We start from the raw sequence: 15919 nt of genomic DNA, 5'->3' as shown, positions 1-15919 counted from the left end.
CCAATGACATGTTTAGGATTCACACTAAATGAAATGACATTAAGCTGAGGAGGAGAGAAAGGAAATTACTCAATCTTTGTTCCCTTGTTCATTCGCATTAGTGAACCGTAACCGACACTGTATTTTTCTACAAAGGTGGATATGAACCAGTTGTTCATTATCAGTGCCAATTTCAAGTGAGATGCATCTACTGAATAAGCTTTAGCTGCAGCAATTTACTCAGAAAACCCAACTGCAAGCACTATGGAATGTTCATCTGGAAACATATTGGATAGATTTTCCTGGGAGGTCTCTGTATTAGAGATAATAATGATATTAGACCACTGCTGACCACTGAAGTCTATATAAAGTCTCGGCCAACGTGTATAAAAACAGCATAGATTAATAACTATACAGAGAGGTAGACAATAATGGAAACAGTAGAAAAAACAAAATGAAAAAGGACTCATATATATCAATGTCCATGTCCATAAAGACATAGACTATAAAGACTATGTCTATAAAGACATATGTCTGTAAAGACTTGGCTAATATATACACATAAGAACAGCATAGATTATAATTATACAGAGAGGCAGACAATAATGAAAATAATGGCAACAACAAAATAAAAAATGACTCATATATATATATACATATATATATATATATATATATATATGTCCATGTCTATGTAAACAACAAAAAAAATTATGCTTATTTTACAATTTTTCCATTGACAGGATTAGATGCACTGGATTGACAATTCATGAGGTTCGAATAAAAATAAGTTTTGAACCTTATGAATCCACCTCAACGCTGTCACATACCAAATCTTTCCTACATTTTTATAAGCTGTAAATTTAGCTTATGATTATAAAAAAGCACAGTCAAAAAAAGTCCAGTCAAAACTGGCACAAAGATTAAAATGAATAATGTGAGTAATATGCAAGAAACTGAATGCAAATAATGAACACTGGGGCGAGTACAAGTTGCCCATGATAGCAGCTCTTAACAAAAGCATTTAATTACTTGCCAGACATATACAGTTGTGTTATGGAGCTAATTAGTATTACAAAGGATCTCCTTTAATTTCCACACATATCTGGATGGACACCTTTGCCTTCCAAAGACGCCATTGTACACAAGCCTGAAAAAGGGTGCGTCTGAGAAAAAGATGCATTTGAAAATGCATTAACAAGAGGTTCTTTTTGTTCACTATTTGATTTTCATTTAATGTTGTCCTGGTTCTTGCATGATTATATGCCATGGTGTTATTGACAGTTTGTAGTCTAAAGTGCAGTTTTGTTCAAAGCTTTTTCCCCTTTAAGCAAACCCCTTTTTGGAAACTGCAAACACTTGCAAACTAGGCTCATTTCACCACCAACTTCAACACACCTGCAGGAATGCTGAGGAAAGGCAAATGGAATCGTCTGATACACTCACATACAGCTAATGCACTTGCACAACAAGTCACACAATGCCCTACAGTGGAGTGGGCACTCACTGAAGGACAGGTGCAACCGCACTGACGTCATCCAAACAACTTGCAAGTATCTGACAAATAGCCAGCTTATCCATGCCTTTCTTGAGCAGAACAAAGGCCATTTGTTTGTCTGCTGTCCTGGTCATTGCCAGCAAATGACATGGCTGGTTTTGAACCTGGGCAGTAGAGTTCAGCCTGCCTTTAATGGAGAACACCTTTCTGGTGTAGATATGACATACTTTACAGAATGCATATGGAAATATGAATATGATAAAGAACAAAAAGAAGAAAAACTTACAGCTTCCAAACTTTAACGGGCATGCATGAGCATCCATCGGGAAATCTTCCAAATGCATGGGGCATTCAGCATGGATTGTTAACCTGAAAAAAAGAAAAATCATACCTATTAAAACAGACAACTCCACCAGTGTGGGCTGGGTAGGGAAATGACACTGTAGTTGCTTCTCTGTACTTCACTGACTAAGTCAAACTGGTACTGCCCTCATTCTTTCAACATGTGACCTAGACTTTTCACCGATCTTTCTTGCACGCCCCCAACAAGCCTCACAGGCCCTCAGTGCGATTGCTCCTTGTACCGAAGGTAAGAATTCACATTGTTGCTTCCACCCACGAGTCTCCTTCCCTTGGCTGACTTCAGCATTGCAGCCCTCCACTCTACAGCCCTTTCCAAGGCCCATTCTGGTCAGGTCAGTTTAGCACGGTCATTGTGAAGTTAGATGGTCTTGGGCTGTAAGCCTGAGCCGACATTCGATTTTGTAGAAAACATGCAGCATACAGCAAAGCGGCGTGGTTGCCTGTCAGAAAGTGTGCTCGGCTGCAGTGATTTGTCTGTTTCACGGTCAGCAAGCCCCGTGTTCCAAATGGCCTGGGCAGGCTTCTGTAAGGACTTGCCGGTCTTCTGAACCGATCCCTGTGAAAAAAAAAAATCTCTCTGCACTTCTACCTCTACCTTCAGTCGATTAGGTATTGACCCGGTGAAACTCATCACACGGCTTCCGAGGATGATCTCTGCAAATCAAACCTGTGTGGTGGGGGTTCTTCAGCTTATTCCAAACATAACACCTTTCCTCTGTCCTCTGAGCGAAGAGAAGAGTCCTCTTATCTTCCAATCTTCCATCTCAGCCACTCTCACACTAGCACTTGTTTCATATTTAAGTGTTCGCTTTCTTTTACTCAACGTCAGTGATTATGGACAGGTCCACTCCTGAAGAGGAAAAAGTGACGCTTTGGAACAGACTGCCATTTCACCATATCTATAACCAAATCCCAAAACCCAGTTAGGCTCCATATACTCATTTAATCTGACATTTGGTTCATGAAATAGATAAATAACAATAGCAGAGCACATGATTATTGAGATTGCGTGAAAAAGGGGTCGTCGCAAGGACATCATTTCAGTATGATATTAAATTAGTGGTCAAACATTCATAAAGAGATGTATTTGCGACACAGTAGCCCAGAACCCTAATGATGTCCTCCTGCACACAGTTGATGTTTATTTAGCCTCTGAAAGTATCAGCAAAACCAAAACTCTCTCAAAGGTCGCCTACAATTTAGTGCAGGGGGCATCACAGAGCGTGCAATTTTTTTCCCAAAGTCTGTACAGTACCAACCACCCTTAAGTGCTTAATGAGATAAAGCATTTTTACCTCGTGGGTAATCGTCAGACATAATGGTTATGATGTTCCTGGCCTTGCAAATTAACTGCACTCCAAGGGAAAGAAACACTTTGCAGCTGACATTAATTAATGAGTATCCTGCAGATTCCGTGTGGCCCGCCGGCCCGGGAGCTGCCGCAGGAGCCCCCAAGGGGCCCTCTCTCAGCACCTCCAGCTCCCGAAAAACAGCTGCATCGATCGCGCTGCCGCCGCCTGAGCCCGCAGCACCTTGTCTCTGTCGGAAAGCGGGAGCTCTTAAAGTGAGGCGTCCCATCCCCCCCCCCACCCACCCACCTCCCCTTCCCAGGTGCCTGCCTCCTACTCTCCTGTTCCCTCCTCTCGGCAGGTAAACGCGGCTGTGTGGGTTCCCAGCCTCACGTACGGCACCCACAGCACCTGCAAGCCTGAAACCCGCAAATATGCACGACACGTACCGGAAGAGAAATGTATCTCTGAACTCTGACCCCCCCACCGACAACAATCTTCCACCGGGCAGAAACCAGAGGCCCCTGTGAGAAGTAAAAAAAATATCTATCACCGGGTCTAGGTTGGTCATTTGTCATATCTATCACCATATCTGGGAGCTCTGAACGTGATCAACGACTCTCCTTCTAAAAGATAGGAATCCCACAGTAGGGCAGTATTCAACTGAAATAATGACAGAGCAGCTAGGAGTCCCATTCTGAAGGGGACAAAAGGTAGTTCCATTATAGGCCAACCCAGATTTGTATGGACAGAAATTATCAGGCAAACACCGGATATCAGAAATCGAACGCCAGCCCAAGTCTCATGACACCCATGATCATTCAGTATGCCTGAAAGGCAACATCACTAATTGGTTAAATTCCCAAAGAGACAACAGAAGAACCCATTGAAACTTTTTTTAAGTTTAACCAAATGTCTCTAGGAATGGTTATGTTACATAACACACTGACTACTGTATCTTTGGCCATAATTTCAGACACTACCTTGTCTGGCTTGTGAGTACACGCAGATGTTCCAGAGATTTCATGAAAACAAACAGATCAAAAGAACTGTTGCATTGATGCTGTTCTTTGTGTACCAATATATTTCTAACTCCAGAATATAAATTTGAAACAGCCATTCAGAATGGTGCTACCTGGGCACAAGGCCCTACACCCACGGCAGGACACATAGGAATCAACAAGAAAAAACCCCAGAGGTGATCCAGAAGAACTTCAGGATATACTGTGACTTAATTTGCTCCTGCACGAACCATACTTGGGTTATATTAAACGACAAAACCATAATGCAGACATTGTGATGTCATGCTGACAAACGCGATCCTAACAGGAGTAGCGTAAAGAGGGGAGAAAAGGGCGCTGGGACCGGTTTCTGATGTGAAGGTTTTGCTAATCTGCGTCAGGGTCTTGTTGCTTAGAAACCATGGCAAGGGTCTTATTTTAAGTTCACTTGAGAAGCGGCTTGAATGGCTTTTACCATTGTAATCCATTCAAGAGCAAGATCATTTTTTGCCTGGAAACAGCCCCTGCAAGCTATTGTCCATGTTACGTTGCTCTTCTCAGGTGTATGTAAAAATAGCAATAAGAGTATCTGAGGGAAGTTGGCTTTTAACTGTGTGTGACTTAAATGTGAATTTTATAAAATGTTGAGGAAATTGTAGTACTTAATGTAACATTGATTCAAAAGAAACATATTTTCCTTCCACAGTCACATTTTAAAGCAGGCGTTGGGTCATTTCACAGATACGGCCTGCCTGGTAAAAATACAATGCCATTTCATACGAAAACCGAAAAATGCATGTCATCATTTGAAATATCTGCAAAGCTGATGTCTGGCACAACAGTATGTTTTAATGCAATAATGAATAGGGCATTCATAATAATGATAAAGAGACATGAAATTTTAAGATGCACTGTGATTGATGGCAGTTTAATGAACACAAAGCATGTAAGGTGGTTTGTAGGGACTTAGACTTGAGTAATACTCTAATGCCCCACAACTAAAACACCTACTAGCGGTACAGCTGTATCTGCTAGTACAACGCATGTACACCCCGACCCAAAAAGATAATATGGTTAATATCACCCAAATTCCTTGACACCAGGAGACTAAACATAGTGTTTGGTTTACACAGCGGGTAGTCAGAGTGGGCACTCAAAGAAGCTTATTCGAAAATAGATACGAAAACTCTTCCATTTCCTCTCAAAATTAATAACATTTTCAGTTCTTTCCAGTAAACATTACTTTCCATTATAATTTAATTATTTTTCAGAAGCTCTCCTTAAGAGAAGCTTACTACTAGGCCCACATTGTAAGAATAACTTCAATGCACATTGCAGGAAAAACAAGAAAACAAGAACACACAGTAAGTACTGAATGACCACTAACCCTGTGCTTGAGTACCCGGCTGAAAAGCAGTGGTATAATATAAGAATAGAACAATAATTGATACTTCAGTCATTTCCAAAGCTCTTCCAACATTTTTTTTCCCCCGGCCATTAACGAACCCGTTCCATGTTCAAGAGGCCTGAAATAAGCCTTTAATGGACGCAGTTGGGTTTTTGCGTCTTGAGAGAATAAATTGGGCCTGAGCTGAAAATACGCTCCCATCCTAATTTAGAGATAACTGCACCGCCGAACAGGGTTTTGCAGCATGTGTCACTTCCTGGCCAAATGAGGTGAGCGCCGCGGACCTCATGTCAATTTAACGAGTTTGCAAGCTGTTCCAGCCCCCCCCCACCCCACCACCTTAAAAAGGTCTCATTAGCTGTCCTCTCTCACCTCCGGACCCCCAGAAACACTCATGCACATGGATGCTCCTTTCACGCCCGTCTGTGGCGGTACTTCAGTAATGGCGATTGTAGGATGAGCATCGTGGCTCCCCACGAAAGGAGGGCGCTAAGCAACATCTGAAGCTCCTGCATAAAACTGTTGTCCAGCAGAGATCTGGCACGACCCAGTTTTTGAACTTCATGTGTAAATTACAGTGCGACCAAAAAGAAAAAAAAAATCCCATTTTATTGGTGTACTTTTTCAGAGCTACTGTATGTTTAAAGTGTTTTGTAACAATCAGTGTTCTCACAGTTGCTAATTGTGAATAAGTAAACGGAATTAAGTGTCAAAGAGAAGTGGCATCATTAAACCAAACCCCTGGGCTCTTATTGGACAACATTTAGATAATGACAACAGCGGGAGTTTGCTGTTTTTTTTTCCCATGTTCAATGGCCTTAAGGGTCATTTTTGGCTATTTGTCAACAGTGAGAGTAATTTGTCATTTGCCTAATATACAGTTGTTCAGCTGCCAAGTGCAATCCCCTCTTCACTGAGGCTTCTGTAGCAGGTAAGGGGCATTTTACCTCATGAACGCCTCAAAACAGACAACAGAGAAAGACCGCTGGAAAGAAAAGGTCTCATTTACTTTCTACTGGTCATGGTTACACTGAAGTGATTGCAAACAAAACAGAATCCCGCTCTTCAAATCCCAATAAGAGAATATGGGATAGCCATATCTTATTTGGTCAGACTCCACTTTAAACATCTATAAAATGATTGCTTCCTCTCTGGAGATAGTGCTGTAATAAAAAAAAAAAACATTCATTTAGTGACTGCAGACTTAGCTATAAATCACAGAGAGCTGAGCTTTGTGCTTTCTTTTCCTCATGAGCCCATGTGCAAAAGACAAAAAAAAAAGAAAAGAAGAAAACCAAATAACAGCCCGAGTGGCTCAAGGCTTATCCAGATCTTTTTTTTTGTTGCTTTTGAGAAGCTCCTTCTTGTACAAGTGAGATGGAATGCTGTGTCATCAGAGGGTCATTACCCCAACTGAACTCACAAACTTCCAGGCTCGGAGAGGACATTCTAAACAGAAAGGACTGAAAGGCAGGGTTCTTCTTATGACATATATGACATGTATGACATACACTACATGGACAAAAGTATTCAGATGCCTGACCATTACATTGTAATGACACTGTATTCTGATACATATATTTTAATATGGAGTTGGTCCCCCTTTTGCAGCTATAACAGCTTCCACTCTCCTTGGAAGGCTTTCCACAAGATTTTGGAGTGTTTCTGTGGGAATTTGTGCCCATTCATTCTGTAGAGCATTTATGAGGTCAGGCACTGATGGTGGACGAGAAGGCCTGGCTCGCAATCTCAGTTCCAGTTCATCCCAAAGGTGCTCGATGGGGTTGAGGTCAGGGCTCTGTGTGGGCCAGTCAAGTTCTTCAACACCGAACTCATCAAACCATGTCTTTATAGTCCTTGCTTTGTGCACTGGGGCACAGTCATGTTGGAATAGAAAAGGGCCTTCCCCAAACTGTTACCACAAAGTTGGAAGCATAGCATTGTCCAAAATGTCTTGGTATGCTGAAGTATTAAGATTGCCCTTCACTGGAGATAAGGGGCCTAGCCCAATCCCTGAAAAACAGGTGTGGCCAAATACCTTTGTCCATATAGTGTATATGGTTTTGCATGACCAGGGGATTGGGTTTTATTTTCACAACCAAATCTGGCTTCTTTAGATTTTAGTTTAATCAGATCTATTTTGATTGTAAGCTTTACACAAATTGCATGGAGGCAAATTCAGGTAAAGTCAAAGTTCAAGCAGACCCCCCCCATACAACAGCAAGAAATACAATGACTTTAAAAAGGCAATCGATGGAAATTACATTCTCTTGAGCTCAAAAGCAAAACATAAATAAATTATAACCTAGGTGTCATTTTGTTCTGAAAGCTACATTTTGAGAAACATATTAACAATTTAACTAAGGTTTATTTCTTCACTTTTGCAATAACTGCAAACCTTACTTTTGAGTCACTCACAGTCAGAGGCAGAGATATTCCTTCATGAACTTGTTTTTTCACTTGACTATTGTAATGCTGCGTTTGGAGTTTCCAAATCTGTCCTGAATAAATGTAACACATTCAGAACTCAGCTGTTGGGATTTTAATGAGTACAAAGTCTCACCATTGCATCTCACCTGTTCTAGCTCATTTGCATTTGATCCCAGCAGAAGTCAGAATAACACTCCAGAATCTCTTACAGAATCTCCTACATAGTTTGGCTCCTCTCCAACATTTCAGAACTTTTAATTCCCTACATCTCCAATTTCAAACCCACTGTTTTAATGTCACTCTTTTGGAGACACAGCCATTTTGTCTCTTGCACGGAGTCACTGGAATCAACTGCCTATGGACATCAGGGACAAACTTTTAAAGAGAATCTTAGCACCAGTTTTTTTTTTTTTCTGTAGCCTTTAATATTTAAAATTGCAAAGGTTTAAACATTTTATAAGCCATTAAATTCCATTTTATGTAAAAAAAATTTTTATGTTTACAAATAGCAACATTACATTTTGTTGTTTGTTGTTCGACAGAGTTTGAGATGGCATTATATAACCTGTGCTTCACAAAAACGTATTATTATTATATGTAGTATTACTATTAGTATCATTATCAACAAATAGTGATATGCATGAAGCTTTAAAAGCTGTCATTTCTCTGACAGAGCAGCGATCTAAACCCATCAGGAGCATCTGTCACTCTCAAAATCACTGTGAGAGGGGACGTCAAAGGATGTATCCTGAAGAGGGATCAAAGCCACGACTCCACGCTGTCATCCCCTCCAAGATCATTGTGCGAGTGAGTTAATCCATCAAGACAAGCCCAGAACACACACACCCACCCCCCACACACACACAAACTATATTTTAAGAAGCCAACAGGCAACACGTCCTCACTTCCTTGCAACAGTTACCCTCAGGAGGCAATTAATAGACATCCTCACCCATGTCTGCCAGCAGGCTGGAATGTCTGCACTCCTCCTGTCCCATGAACCACCCCCCCCGAGGCATCAACCCTGTCCCCCCCCGCCCCTTTCCTCTTTCTTAAATCTGTGACTTTCATGTCCACGAGAGGAGAGACATCACTATTGGCTTTGTGACGGCACTTTGCCAGCAGGTACCAAGAGAGCGCCTGTTATAACTCCCAACGTGCAATTAAATCCTAACCTGAGCAGCCTCGTATTGAGCGCTGGGTCCGGGCCAAGCGGCGCCACGAAGCGAGTTGAAATCCCAGCTCTGCCCTGCCCGGGTGCAGTCCACCGGAGGCTAATCTGGGGCTAACAAACCGCAGTTACTCACAGCCACGGGCTCAATCCGAATGTCCCTGCTGCGGGGGGGGGGGGGGGGGGGGGGCAGGAGAGTTTGAAAGGCACCAATGCTCAGGGCCCCTCTGGGTTCCACATCTTTTCCATGTGAATGATTAATTGCTTGTCTTTGTTTTGATATTTCTCTCAAATATCAGAGATGCTGTAATAGATGGATAAATGAACACCACATACGGTTTTGATTTAAAAAAAAGTTTGCTCCCGTAAAGGAGCTTTTATATCGAGTTTTGAAAAAAAAAACACTGTGAGCTTCACAAAATGTGAATAATGGGTGAATCGTAACCAGGGCCTGTAACCAGAACAATAATGATAATTATTTCCGATAATTTGATTTCCTTTGATTTGAGGTGGTGCACTGAGGTTGCACCCCTCATCAAGGGTACCTGAATTGCTTCAGTAATTACATACCTGCTTTAATGGCTAACATTTAAACTCTGTGAGCCAACTGGAATAAAGGAACTGGTTTAGGAAATGAGGATAAAACAGAACTAAATGACTGGACCCATCATCCTCTCTTGAGACCAAGCATTTCCCTTATGCTTTGAAATAAAATCTTCAGCTCAGTAATGGTAAAGATATACGGCATGCTGTTACAGAATAGGTACTCAACCAAAGATATTAACCAGCAGCTTGCAAAAAGACATGTCTAAAATTTAACAGCGTATTCCAAGAACAGGTGTGAGCACCAGTATCAAACAAGCTGCTTGTAAATGCCAGTATTTTATCACAGGCTTGATGATCCAGTTATCTGTGAGCAATTTTCTTGTAAATACATGATTTACATTATTTCCTACATACTGAATATTTCTTTCATTTTATCTATCCCTACTTCATTTTTACACATGTCACAGAGGAGTAAGCATTAATTTGATATGCATATTAATTCATTCATGAATGGGCATTTTTATATTTCTTTCATAATGGATCGGCATCAGCATTTTTTACATTTTGCAACAAAACGCATCCACGGTACAGTTTTACCCACCTGTAAGCCTTTTTTACTTGACCAATTCAGAAGCAACATTAGACAATGCGGAAAGTTGTCCCCTCTCTAAAACAAACCCCTCCATAACAGCCTTCACGCAAAAAATGGCTGGATATGAACAGAATGCTTAAACCGGCATTCATACAGTATCTCTGAAAAAATATGCCCCCCCCCCCCCCACCCAACTGTTCAACAGGGCCTCAATTAATCATCAGCCATCCAGTTGGGAATGGTGTCACTCCGATCAACACTGAGCATATGTGTGCAAATGGAACCAAAGGGGCTGTAGCTGAGCCACCTGTGTTTCCCCACGCTGTCAGCTTAGCCGGCCCCATAATGGATGATGCTCCCTCAAGCACATCTGCGGGGACCGCTGACGAGAGAGAGAGAGAGAGAGAGAGAGAGAGAGAGAGAGATGTGCAGGAAGTTTTCTCTCTACTGTAATGCATAATAATAATAATACTAATACTACTACTACTAATAATAATAATAATAATAATTCTTAGGAGTAGAAATACTCATATTTCTATATTTCTCTAAATATTATAATATTTAGTATTCATATATGATTACTATCATCATTTTTATTATTGTTAGTTGTATTGATAACATTTGGTAGCCACCCACAGCATTTCACTAAGCATATGCAGATACCAGAGTGGAGTCCAGTAACAAAGTACAAAATACAAGCTACAAAATGTAATGTAAGAACAGCAAATAGTTACAGCTAAAAGTAGTTAAACATTGCTGATAATTCTCCTTCACTGTGATATTTCTGCCAACATGAAGGTGAAGTTATAAGAAAGCAAATTGCTTCTGTCCCCTACAATCTGCTAGGCACAAACCGTTCAACTCAAAGAAAGATGTGAACTGTTTGTTTACGCTAGTGAAAACGAGAAAACCAACTGTCCCGAGACAGTTGGAAAAACCCAATCGAAACTGCTACAACGTTCAAGGCGAGCGACTCCACTCAGCAGGAAAAACAGAACAAAAAGAGCCACAAGCAAAATAATCTGCAAATGTCCATCAATGAGACACTGTTTTGCTGTTGCTTTCAGTTTTATACTACTGTTTATGATGCATGCTCCTATTATACGCTAAGCAGATATCTCATAGTTTTAATGAGGGGTTTTCAGCATCATGACACTTTTCCTATTATTTCATTCACACATTGCTCACTATCTAATCAAGTGTCATTGTTAACTCCGTGTTCCATGATCTCTATAGAAATTATATCTCTATAACAGGGAAATAATGTTGCTTACATCTCTCCTTAACCCAACATTCACTGCCTTGCAAAAACTGTGCCCTTAATACGTTTCAACAAATGCATTTTCTTTCACATGTTAAAAAGTGGGAGGGATTGTGTTTTCTATCATACTTATGCAGGGAAAGGCAGTGAAAATGCTTTCAAAAGCATCCCAGTATGTCCTGGAGAACTACATTTTCGGTTCACCGTTGTGATACCAGGTAGATCTGGCTCGTTCACTGGCTAACATAATTAAAAAAAAATTAATTATCTACAACAGACGATAAATTACTTTTTTTTTCTTTTTCATGTCTGCTTAATAGCTAGCTATCGGACAACTCCTCCATCTGGGAAATGCATCTCCGAGGCATGCGTGGCTTCCCCCTCCATATGTCATATTCCAGTTTTGTCTTCTTGCCACAGGCCTGCTTCTTGCTTACAGCCACTATCTGACATTACCAAACAAAAATACTGACAGGAATGAAATCGACTGGAAGGAGCAACAAAATAATTACCTAAAGCATATTTTTTTCAGCAGTTGGCAACCGGTGAATAATGAGAACAATGAGTAATAATGAGAAAAATAAGTTAGCTACGGAGCTAGCAATGCAACTTAAATCAATTAGGGGTAAATTTAAAGTTTTGTCATATAGTTACTTTGCAGGATGGCTCTCATCAATGGGGAATGCATCCAGAAATGGTCAGAGTGTTTCTAAGGCAATGGAAGGCTTACTAGAGGCTCTGCAGCTGTGCTGGTGGTGATGGTGGTGGTGGTGGTGGTGTGTGTGAGTGTGTATGTGTGTTTGTGTGTGTGTGTGTTTGTGTGTATGTGGATGTGTGTGTGTGTTTGTGTATTTGTGCACACCACACCTGTGGCAGTTTCAGTGAGTCCCATTCTTTTCTGTTACACAAGGATGATCAGGCCCTCAAAATGGGGAGTGGGCTGAGTGGGAGAGGTATATAGAGAGAGAATGGCAGTTAAGAGGTGAGGGATGGTGGTCTGAAGGCGCGGTGCGTAGGAGCAGTGTGGTACTGGCATGACATCCAACTAACCAGAACTTTAATGAACCCCAGCAGCCTTGATAACCAGGGATGTGAAGACAGAGGGGGCTAGGACCTGCGTGAGCTTTAAAAAGAACGAGAGAGCACCCGCCTCAGGGAAGCAAACTGCCTGCCCCTTCTCTTGCCCATTTTAATTTTCTTCCTTTTTATCAGCTACACTGCAGACTCCCAAACAAACGGCAACAGATATTGACCAAAAATATATGCTGCCCTGCCTGCCGGATGCCTATCTATGCAGAGTGAATTAAGCTAAAATAACGGGAGGTGTAGGCCGGCGCTGGCTGATGAGAGGTCGGCATCTCATCTAAAGTGCGCCTTTACACCCTGAGCTGATGAGATTGCACCACGCTGTCTGTTTCCGTAAACACTGCCGCGGCCAGCAGCTCGCTTGTTCTTTTGTGTCTTGGCATATTGATTTTCCTCTCCTCACTTCCTCGCGGTCCCTGCGAAAGTGCTTACCGCTGCAGATTGAATCCGCAAAGTGTTAATGTTACTGACACGGAAAGAAATACATTAGGTGCGACATTCGAGAGCCGAGGTGGTAAAATTGGACAGGGGGAAAATTCCTTAGTTGTGAAAAGCACAACAGTATTTCTGCTAAATTGCAGCACATAAAGCTCCAGAGACATGGAAACATCAACATGTATAGTGCATGGAAACACAGCTTCTTCTGCCTTTTGTCTGAAGAACACATTTATCCATTGGCCCAATACAATCCCTCATTATATTTCTGCTCTAACATACCATGTTACCAATTATTTTTATGCTTTAGCAAATGGAGAAACAATAGACCACTCAAAGACACAACAGTAGCATTCATTCTAGGATTCAGCTACCCTTGGGTGCTGAACCACTCAGTACTGCTGCCACAGCCATACTATGAATGCCATTGTTACAGCTGTACCAGGCATTTGCTATCAGAGATGCTATATATGAGAACTGTTTAACTTTCACTAAGAACATGACTAATGAACTCTTATCAGTGGCAATTCATTTTATTCTACTTATTTACTTTCTTTTTACCTCAGATCCATTTATACAGCCAGACATTTATGAAAGCAATTCAGGTTAAGTTCCTAGCTCAAGGGTACAGCAGCAGCATCCCACTTGGGAATCAAACCTGCAATCTCTGGGCTCCAGGCTCAACTCTGAGCCTTCTACACCGCACTTGCTGCAAAGCAAGTATTGGCAAGCTTTGTAGAGTAAACAGCACACAGATAGTGCATACAGATACTCTGTCAAGAGGCCCTGTTTGCAAAATTAAAAAACAAAAAAATTAAATGGAAGGTGAGGCCAGGGTTACTGTACATGCGCTGTGTGGGGGGAAAAAAAATAAATAAATAAGGAACATACTGTGACATGTTAATTTAACTGAATTGCATGAAAGTCCATCAGTGCTACATTACACTCTACATGAATATTTATGCCTGCCTATGAATGAATTTATGCGGCATAATGTTAAGGAATGTACTCGTACGCCTCTGTGTGGGAAATGAGCAAATGGAAAGCCCATCCCTTCTCCGAAGTCACCTCCCCAGCCCCCAACAGGAACACTGAATTGGTCTGCTGGCTCTGGCAGTCCGGTTCCTGAGTGCTGGGGACATTAGCTCAGACAGCTCCTGACCACTGCAGGAACGATCCTGCAGTCGGACTCATTCATCAAACGCCTTCTGCTTGTACAGTGCAGCGAGTCAGCGCGCGACCTGTTCTGGGGCCCTTCTCTCCTGTCCGAAGTCCAGCTTAATCCTCGTCATTAAAAACACATTACACTTGAACTCTCCCCTGTTCCGCTGGCCAGGCCTCCAATTCCCGAAAATATTTTCAGAGGGAGAAAATGTGCCCGACCTGCTTGGACAGCTGCCACACAGGATTCATTAAGATGAACACAGTGCCGGGGTGCAGAAATGCATTGTGGGAGTGACAGCGGTTGGGGGCGCACCTCATGGTGTAGAGAAGGGTCCCGTTGTCCACCAGTCGCAGGAGCTTGTTGGGCGTGGTCATGTTGTGGGCGACAGATTTCTTCCCATTGTGGAAGAAGGTGTCTGGAGTCCAGATCTTACTGGCCAGGAGATTGTTGAGGGGGAGAACCCGCATGGGCCCGTCGAACTTGAGCCTCTCGTCTCTCCAGCTCTGACGGAAGAAGACATCGATTGTGTACTCCTGAGGGAAAGAGGGAAAGTGTCAGTGAGTAATTGAAAGCTTACTGTTAGATGCAATGACAGATTCAATTATTTTGAAAACCTGACATGTTTCAAAAGAAATTCTTAGTGTATGAAAAAAAGTGATTTATAAACTTTAATTAGGAAACAACACCTGAGTGATGGTAGTGTCCTGCTTTGACCTTGCAACACAGTATTGCCCCTTGGTGGCTTCCAGTACAAAGAGTTGAGATTCTCTACAGCCAGATACCTCAATAATTCATTGTGGATTTGATTTTAAGTGGGAAACTGCCTTCTTAATGTAGCATCCTTAAGGCACCCTTCGATTTTCATACTTGAATGATTGCACTTTCACAGCTGTCACCAGTGGGCTTAGACATGCCTTCTCCAAGAGTTATCTTCCTCAACATATTGCCAACCCAAAACAAGAGGAGCTGTCCCTCATAAACCTTTAGAAGTTCAGATAGGAATAGCCTCATATACAGTGAGGAAGAGTCACCAGAATATGTAACTAATACTCTTCTGCAAACCCATCATTCTTGACAGAATCCCTCCACTTGTTACAGATATTTTGTTGACTGCAACAGTGATTATCTCTCTACAGGCTTTTAATTATAATTTATCTCAATTTTTTAATAGTTATGCACAACCTACGGCTTTTAATTCCCTCTAATTTCTAAAGGCTACTCCACAGCGTTGCTGTCTGAGAGGCGAAATTACAAAAGAGACTACTGACATACATTTCACTGCTGGGAGATTTCCACCCTTTCTGTCTTCCTTTTGCGATAAAGATCAGTTATGTAAATCGAGTATGCGGTATTTTCCCCATTAGCATATCGAGTGCCTGCCTTTGATACAGGCAATGGATACAGTTTGTTCCCACAGCACTTGGAAAAAAATATATGAGATGAATTTTTCCAAACCAATACCCAAATTATTTTCATCGAGGCAAAAAAGGTGTTTAATGCAAAACACCCCAAATGCCACAGCAAGATAACATCCCACTTCAGTAAAATAAGGGATTTACTCACACATGGTGCTCGCCTGACACACGTGTGGTGTACATATGGTTTACATACCATCCTGGGCACGTGTTAAAGTCTGACAACCTCCGCTAAGATGATCATGGAAATAAGGCAGAAGTGGGCCATCTTGTTCAAAGG

At 41.8% G+C, this 15919-nt stretch overlaps 1 protein-coding gene across 1 annotated transcript in view; it reads right to left on the bottom strand.

The window, feature by feature from the left end:
- LOC118774297 (gamma-aminobutyric acid receptor subunit alpha-3-like) overlaps positions 1 to 15919 on the bottom strand; it is a 74553-nt gene that overhangs the window by 14799 nt on the left and 43835 nt on the right. Inside the window, exons 5-6 of the mRNA XM_036523541.1 lie at positions 14537 to 14757; positions 1764 to 1846 (exon numbers count right to left, since the gene is read on the bottom strand). Coding sequence (XP_036379434.1) covers positions 1764 to 1846; positions 14537 to 14757 — 304 coding nt within the window. The remainder of the gene's footprint in view (positions 1 to 1763; positions 1847 to 14536; positions 14758 to 15919) is intronic.

This window comes from Megalops cyprinoides, chromosome 3 (assembly GCF_013368585.1).
Source record: "Megalops cyprinoides isolate fMegCyp1 chromosome 3, fMegCyp1.pri, whole genome shotgun sequence".
NCBI classification, from domain to species: domain Eukaryota; kingdom Metazoa; phylum Chordata; class Actinopteri; order Elopiformes; family Megalopidae; genus Megalops; species Megalops cyprinoides.
This window is presented reverse-complemented; position numbering and strand designations above follow the sequence as displayed.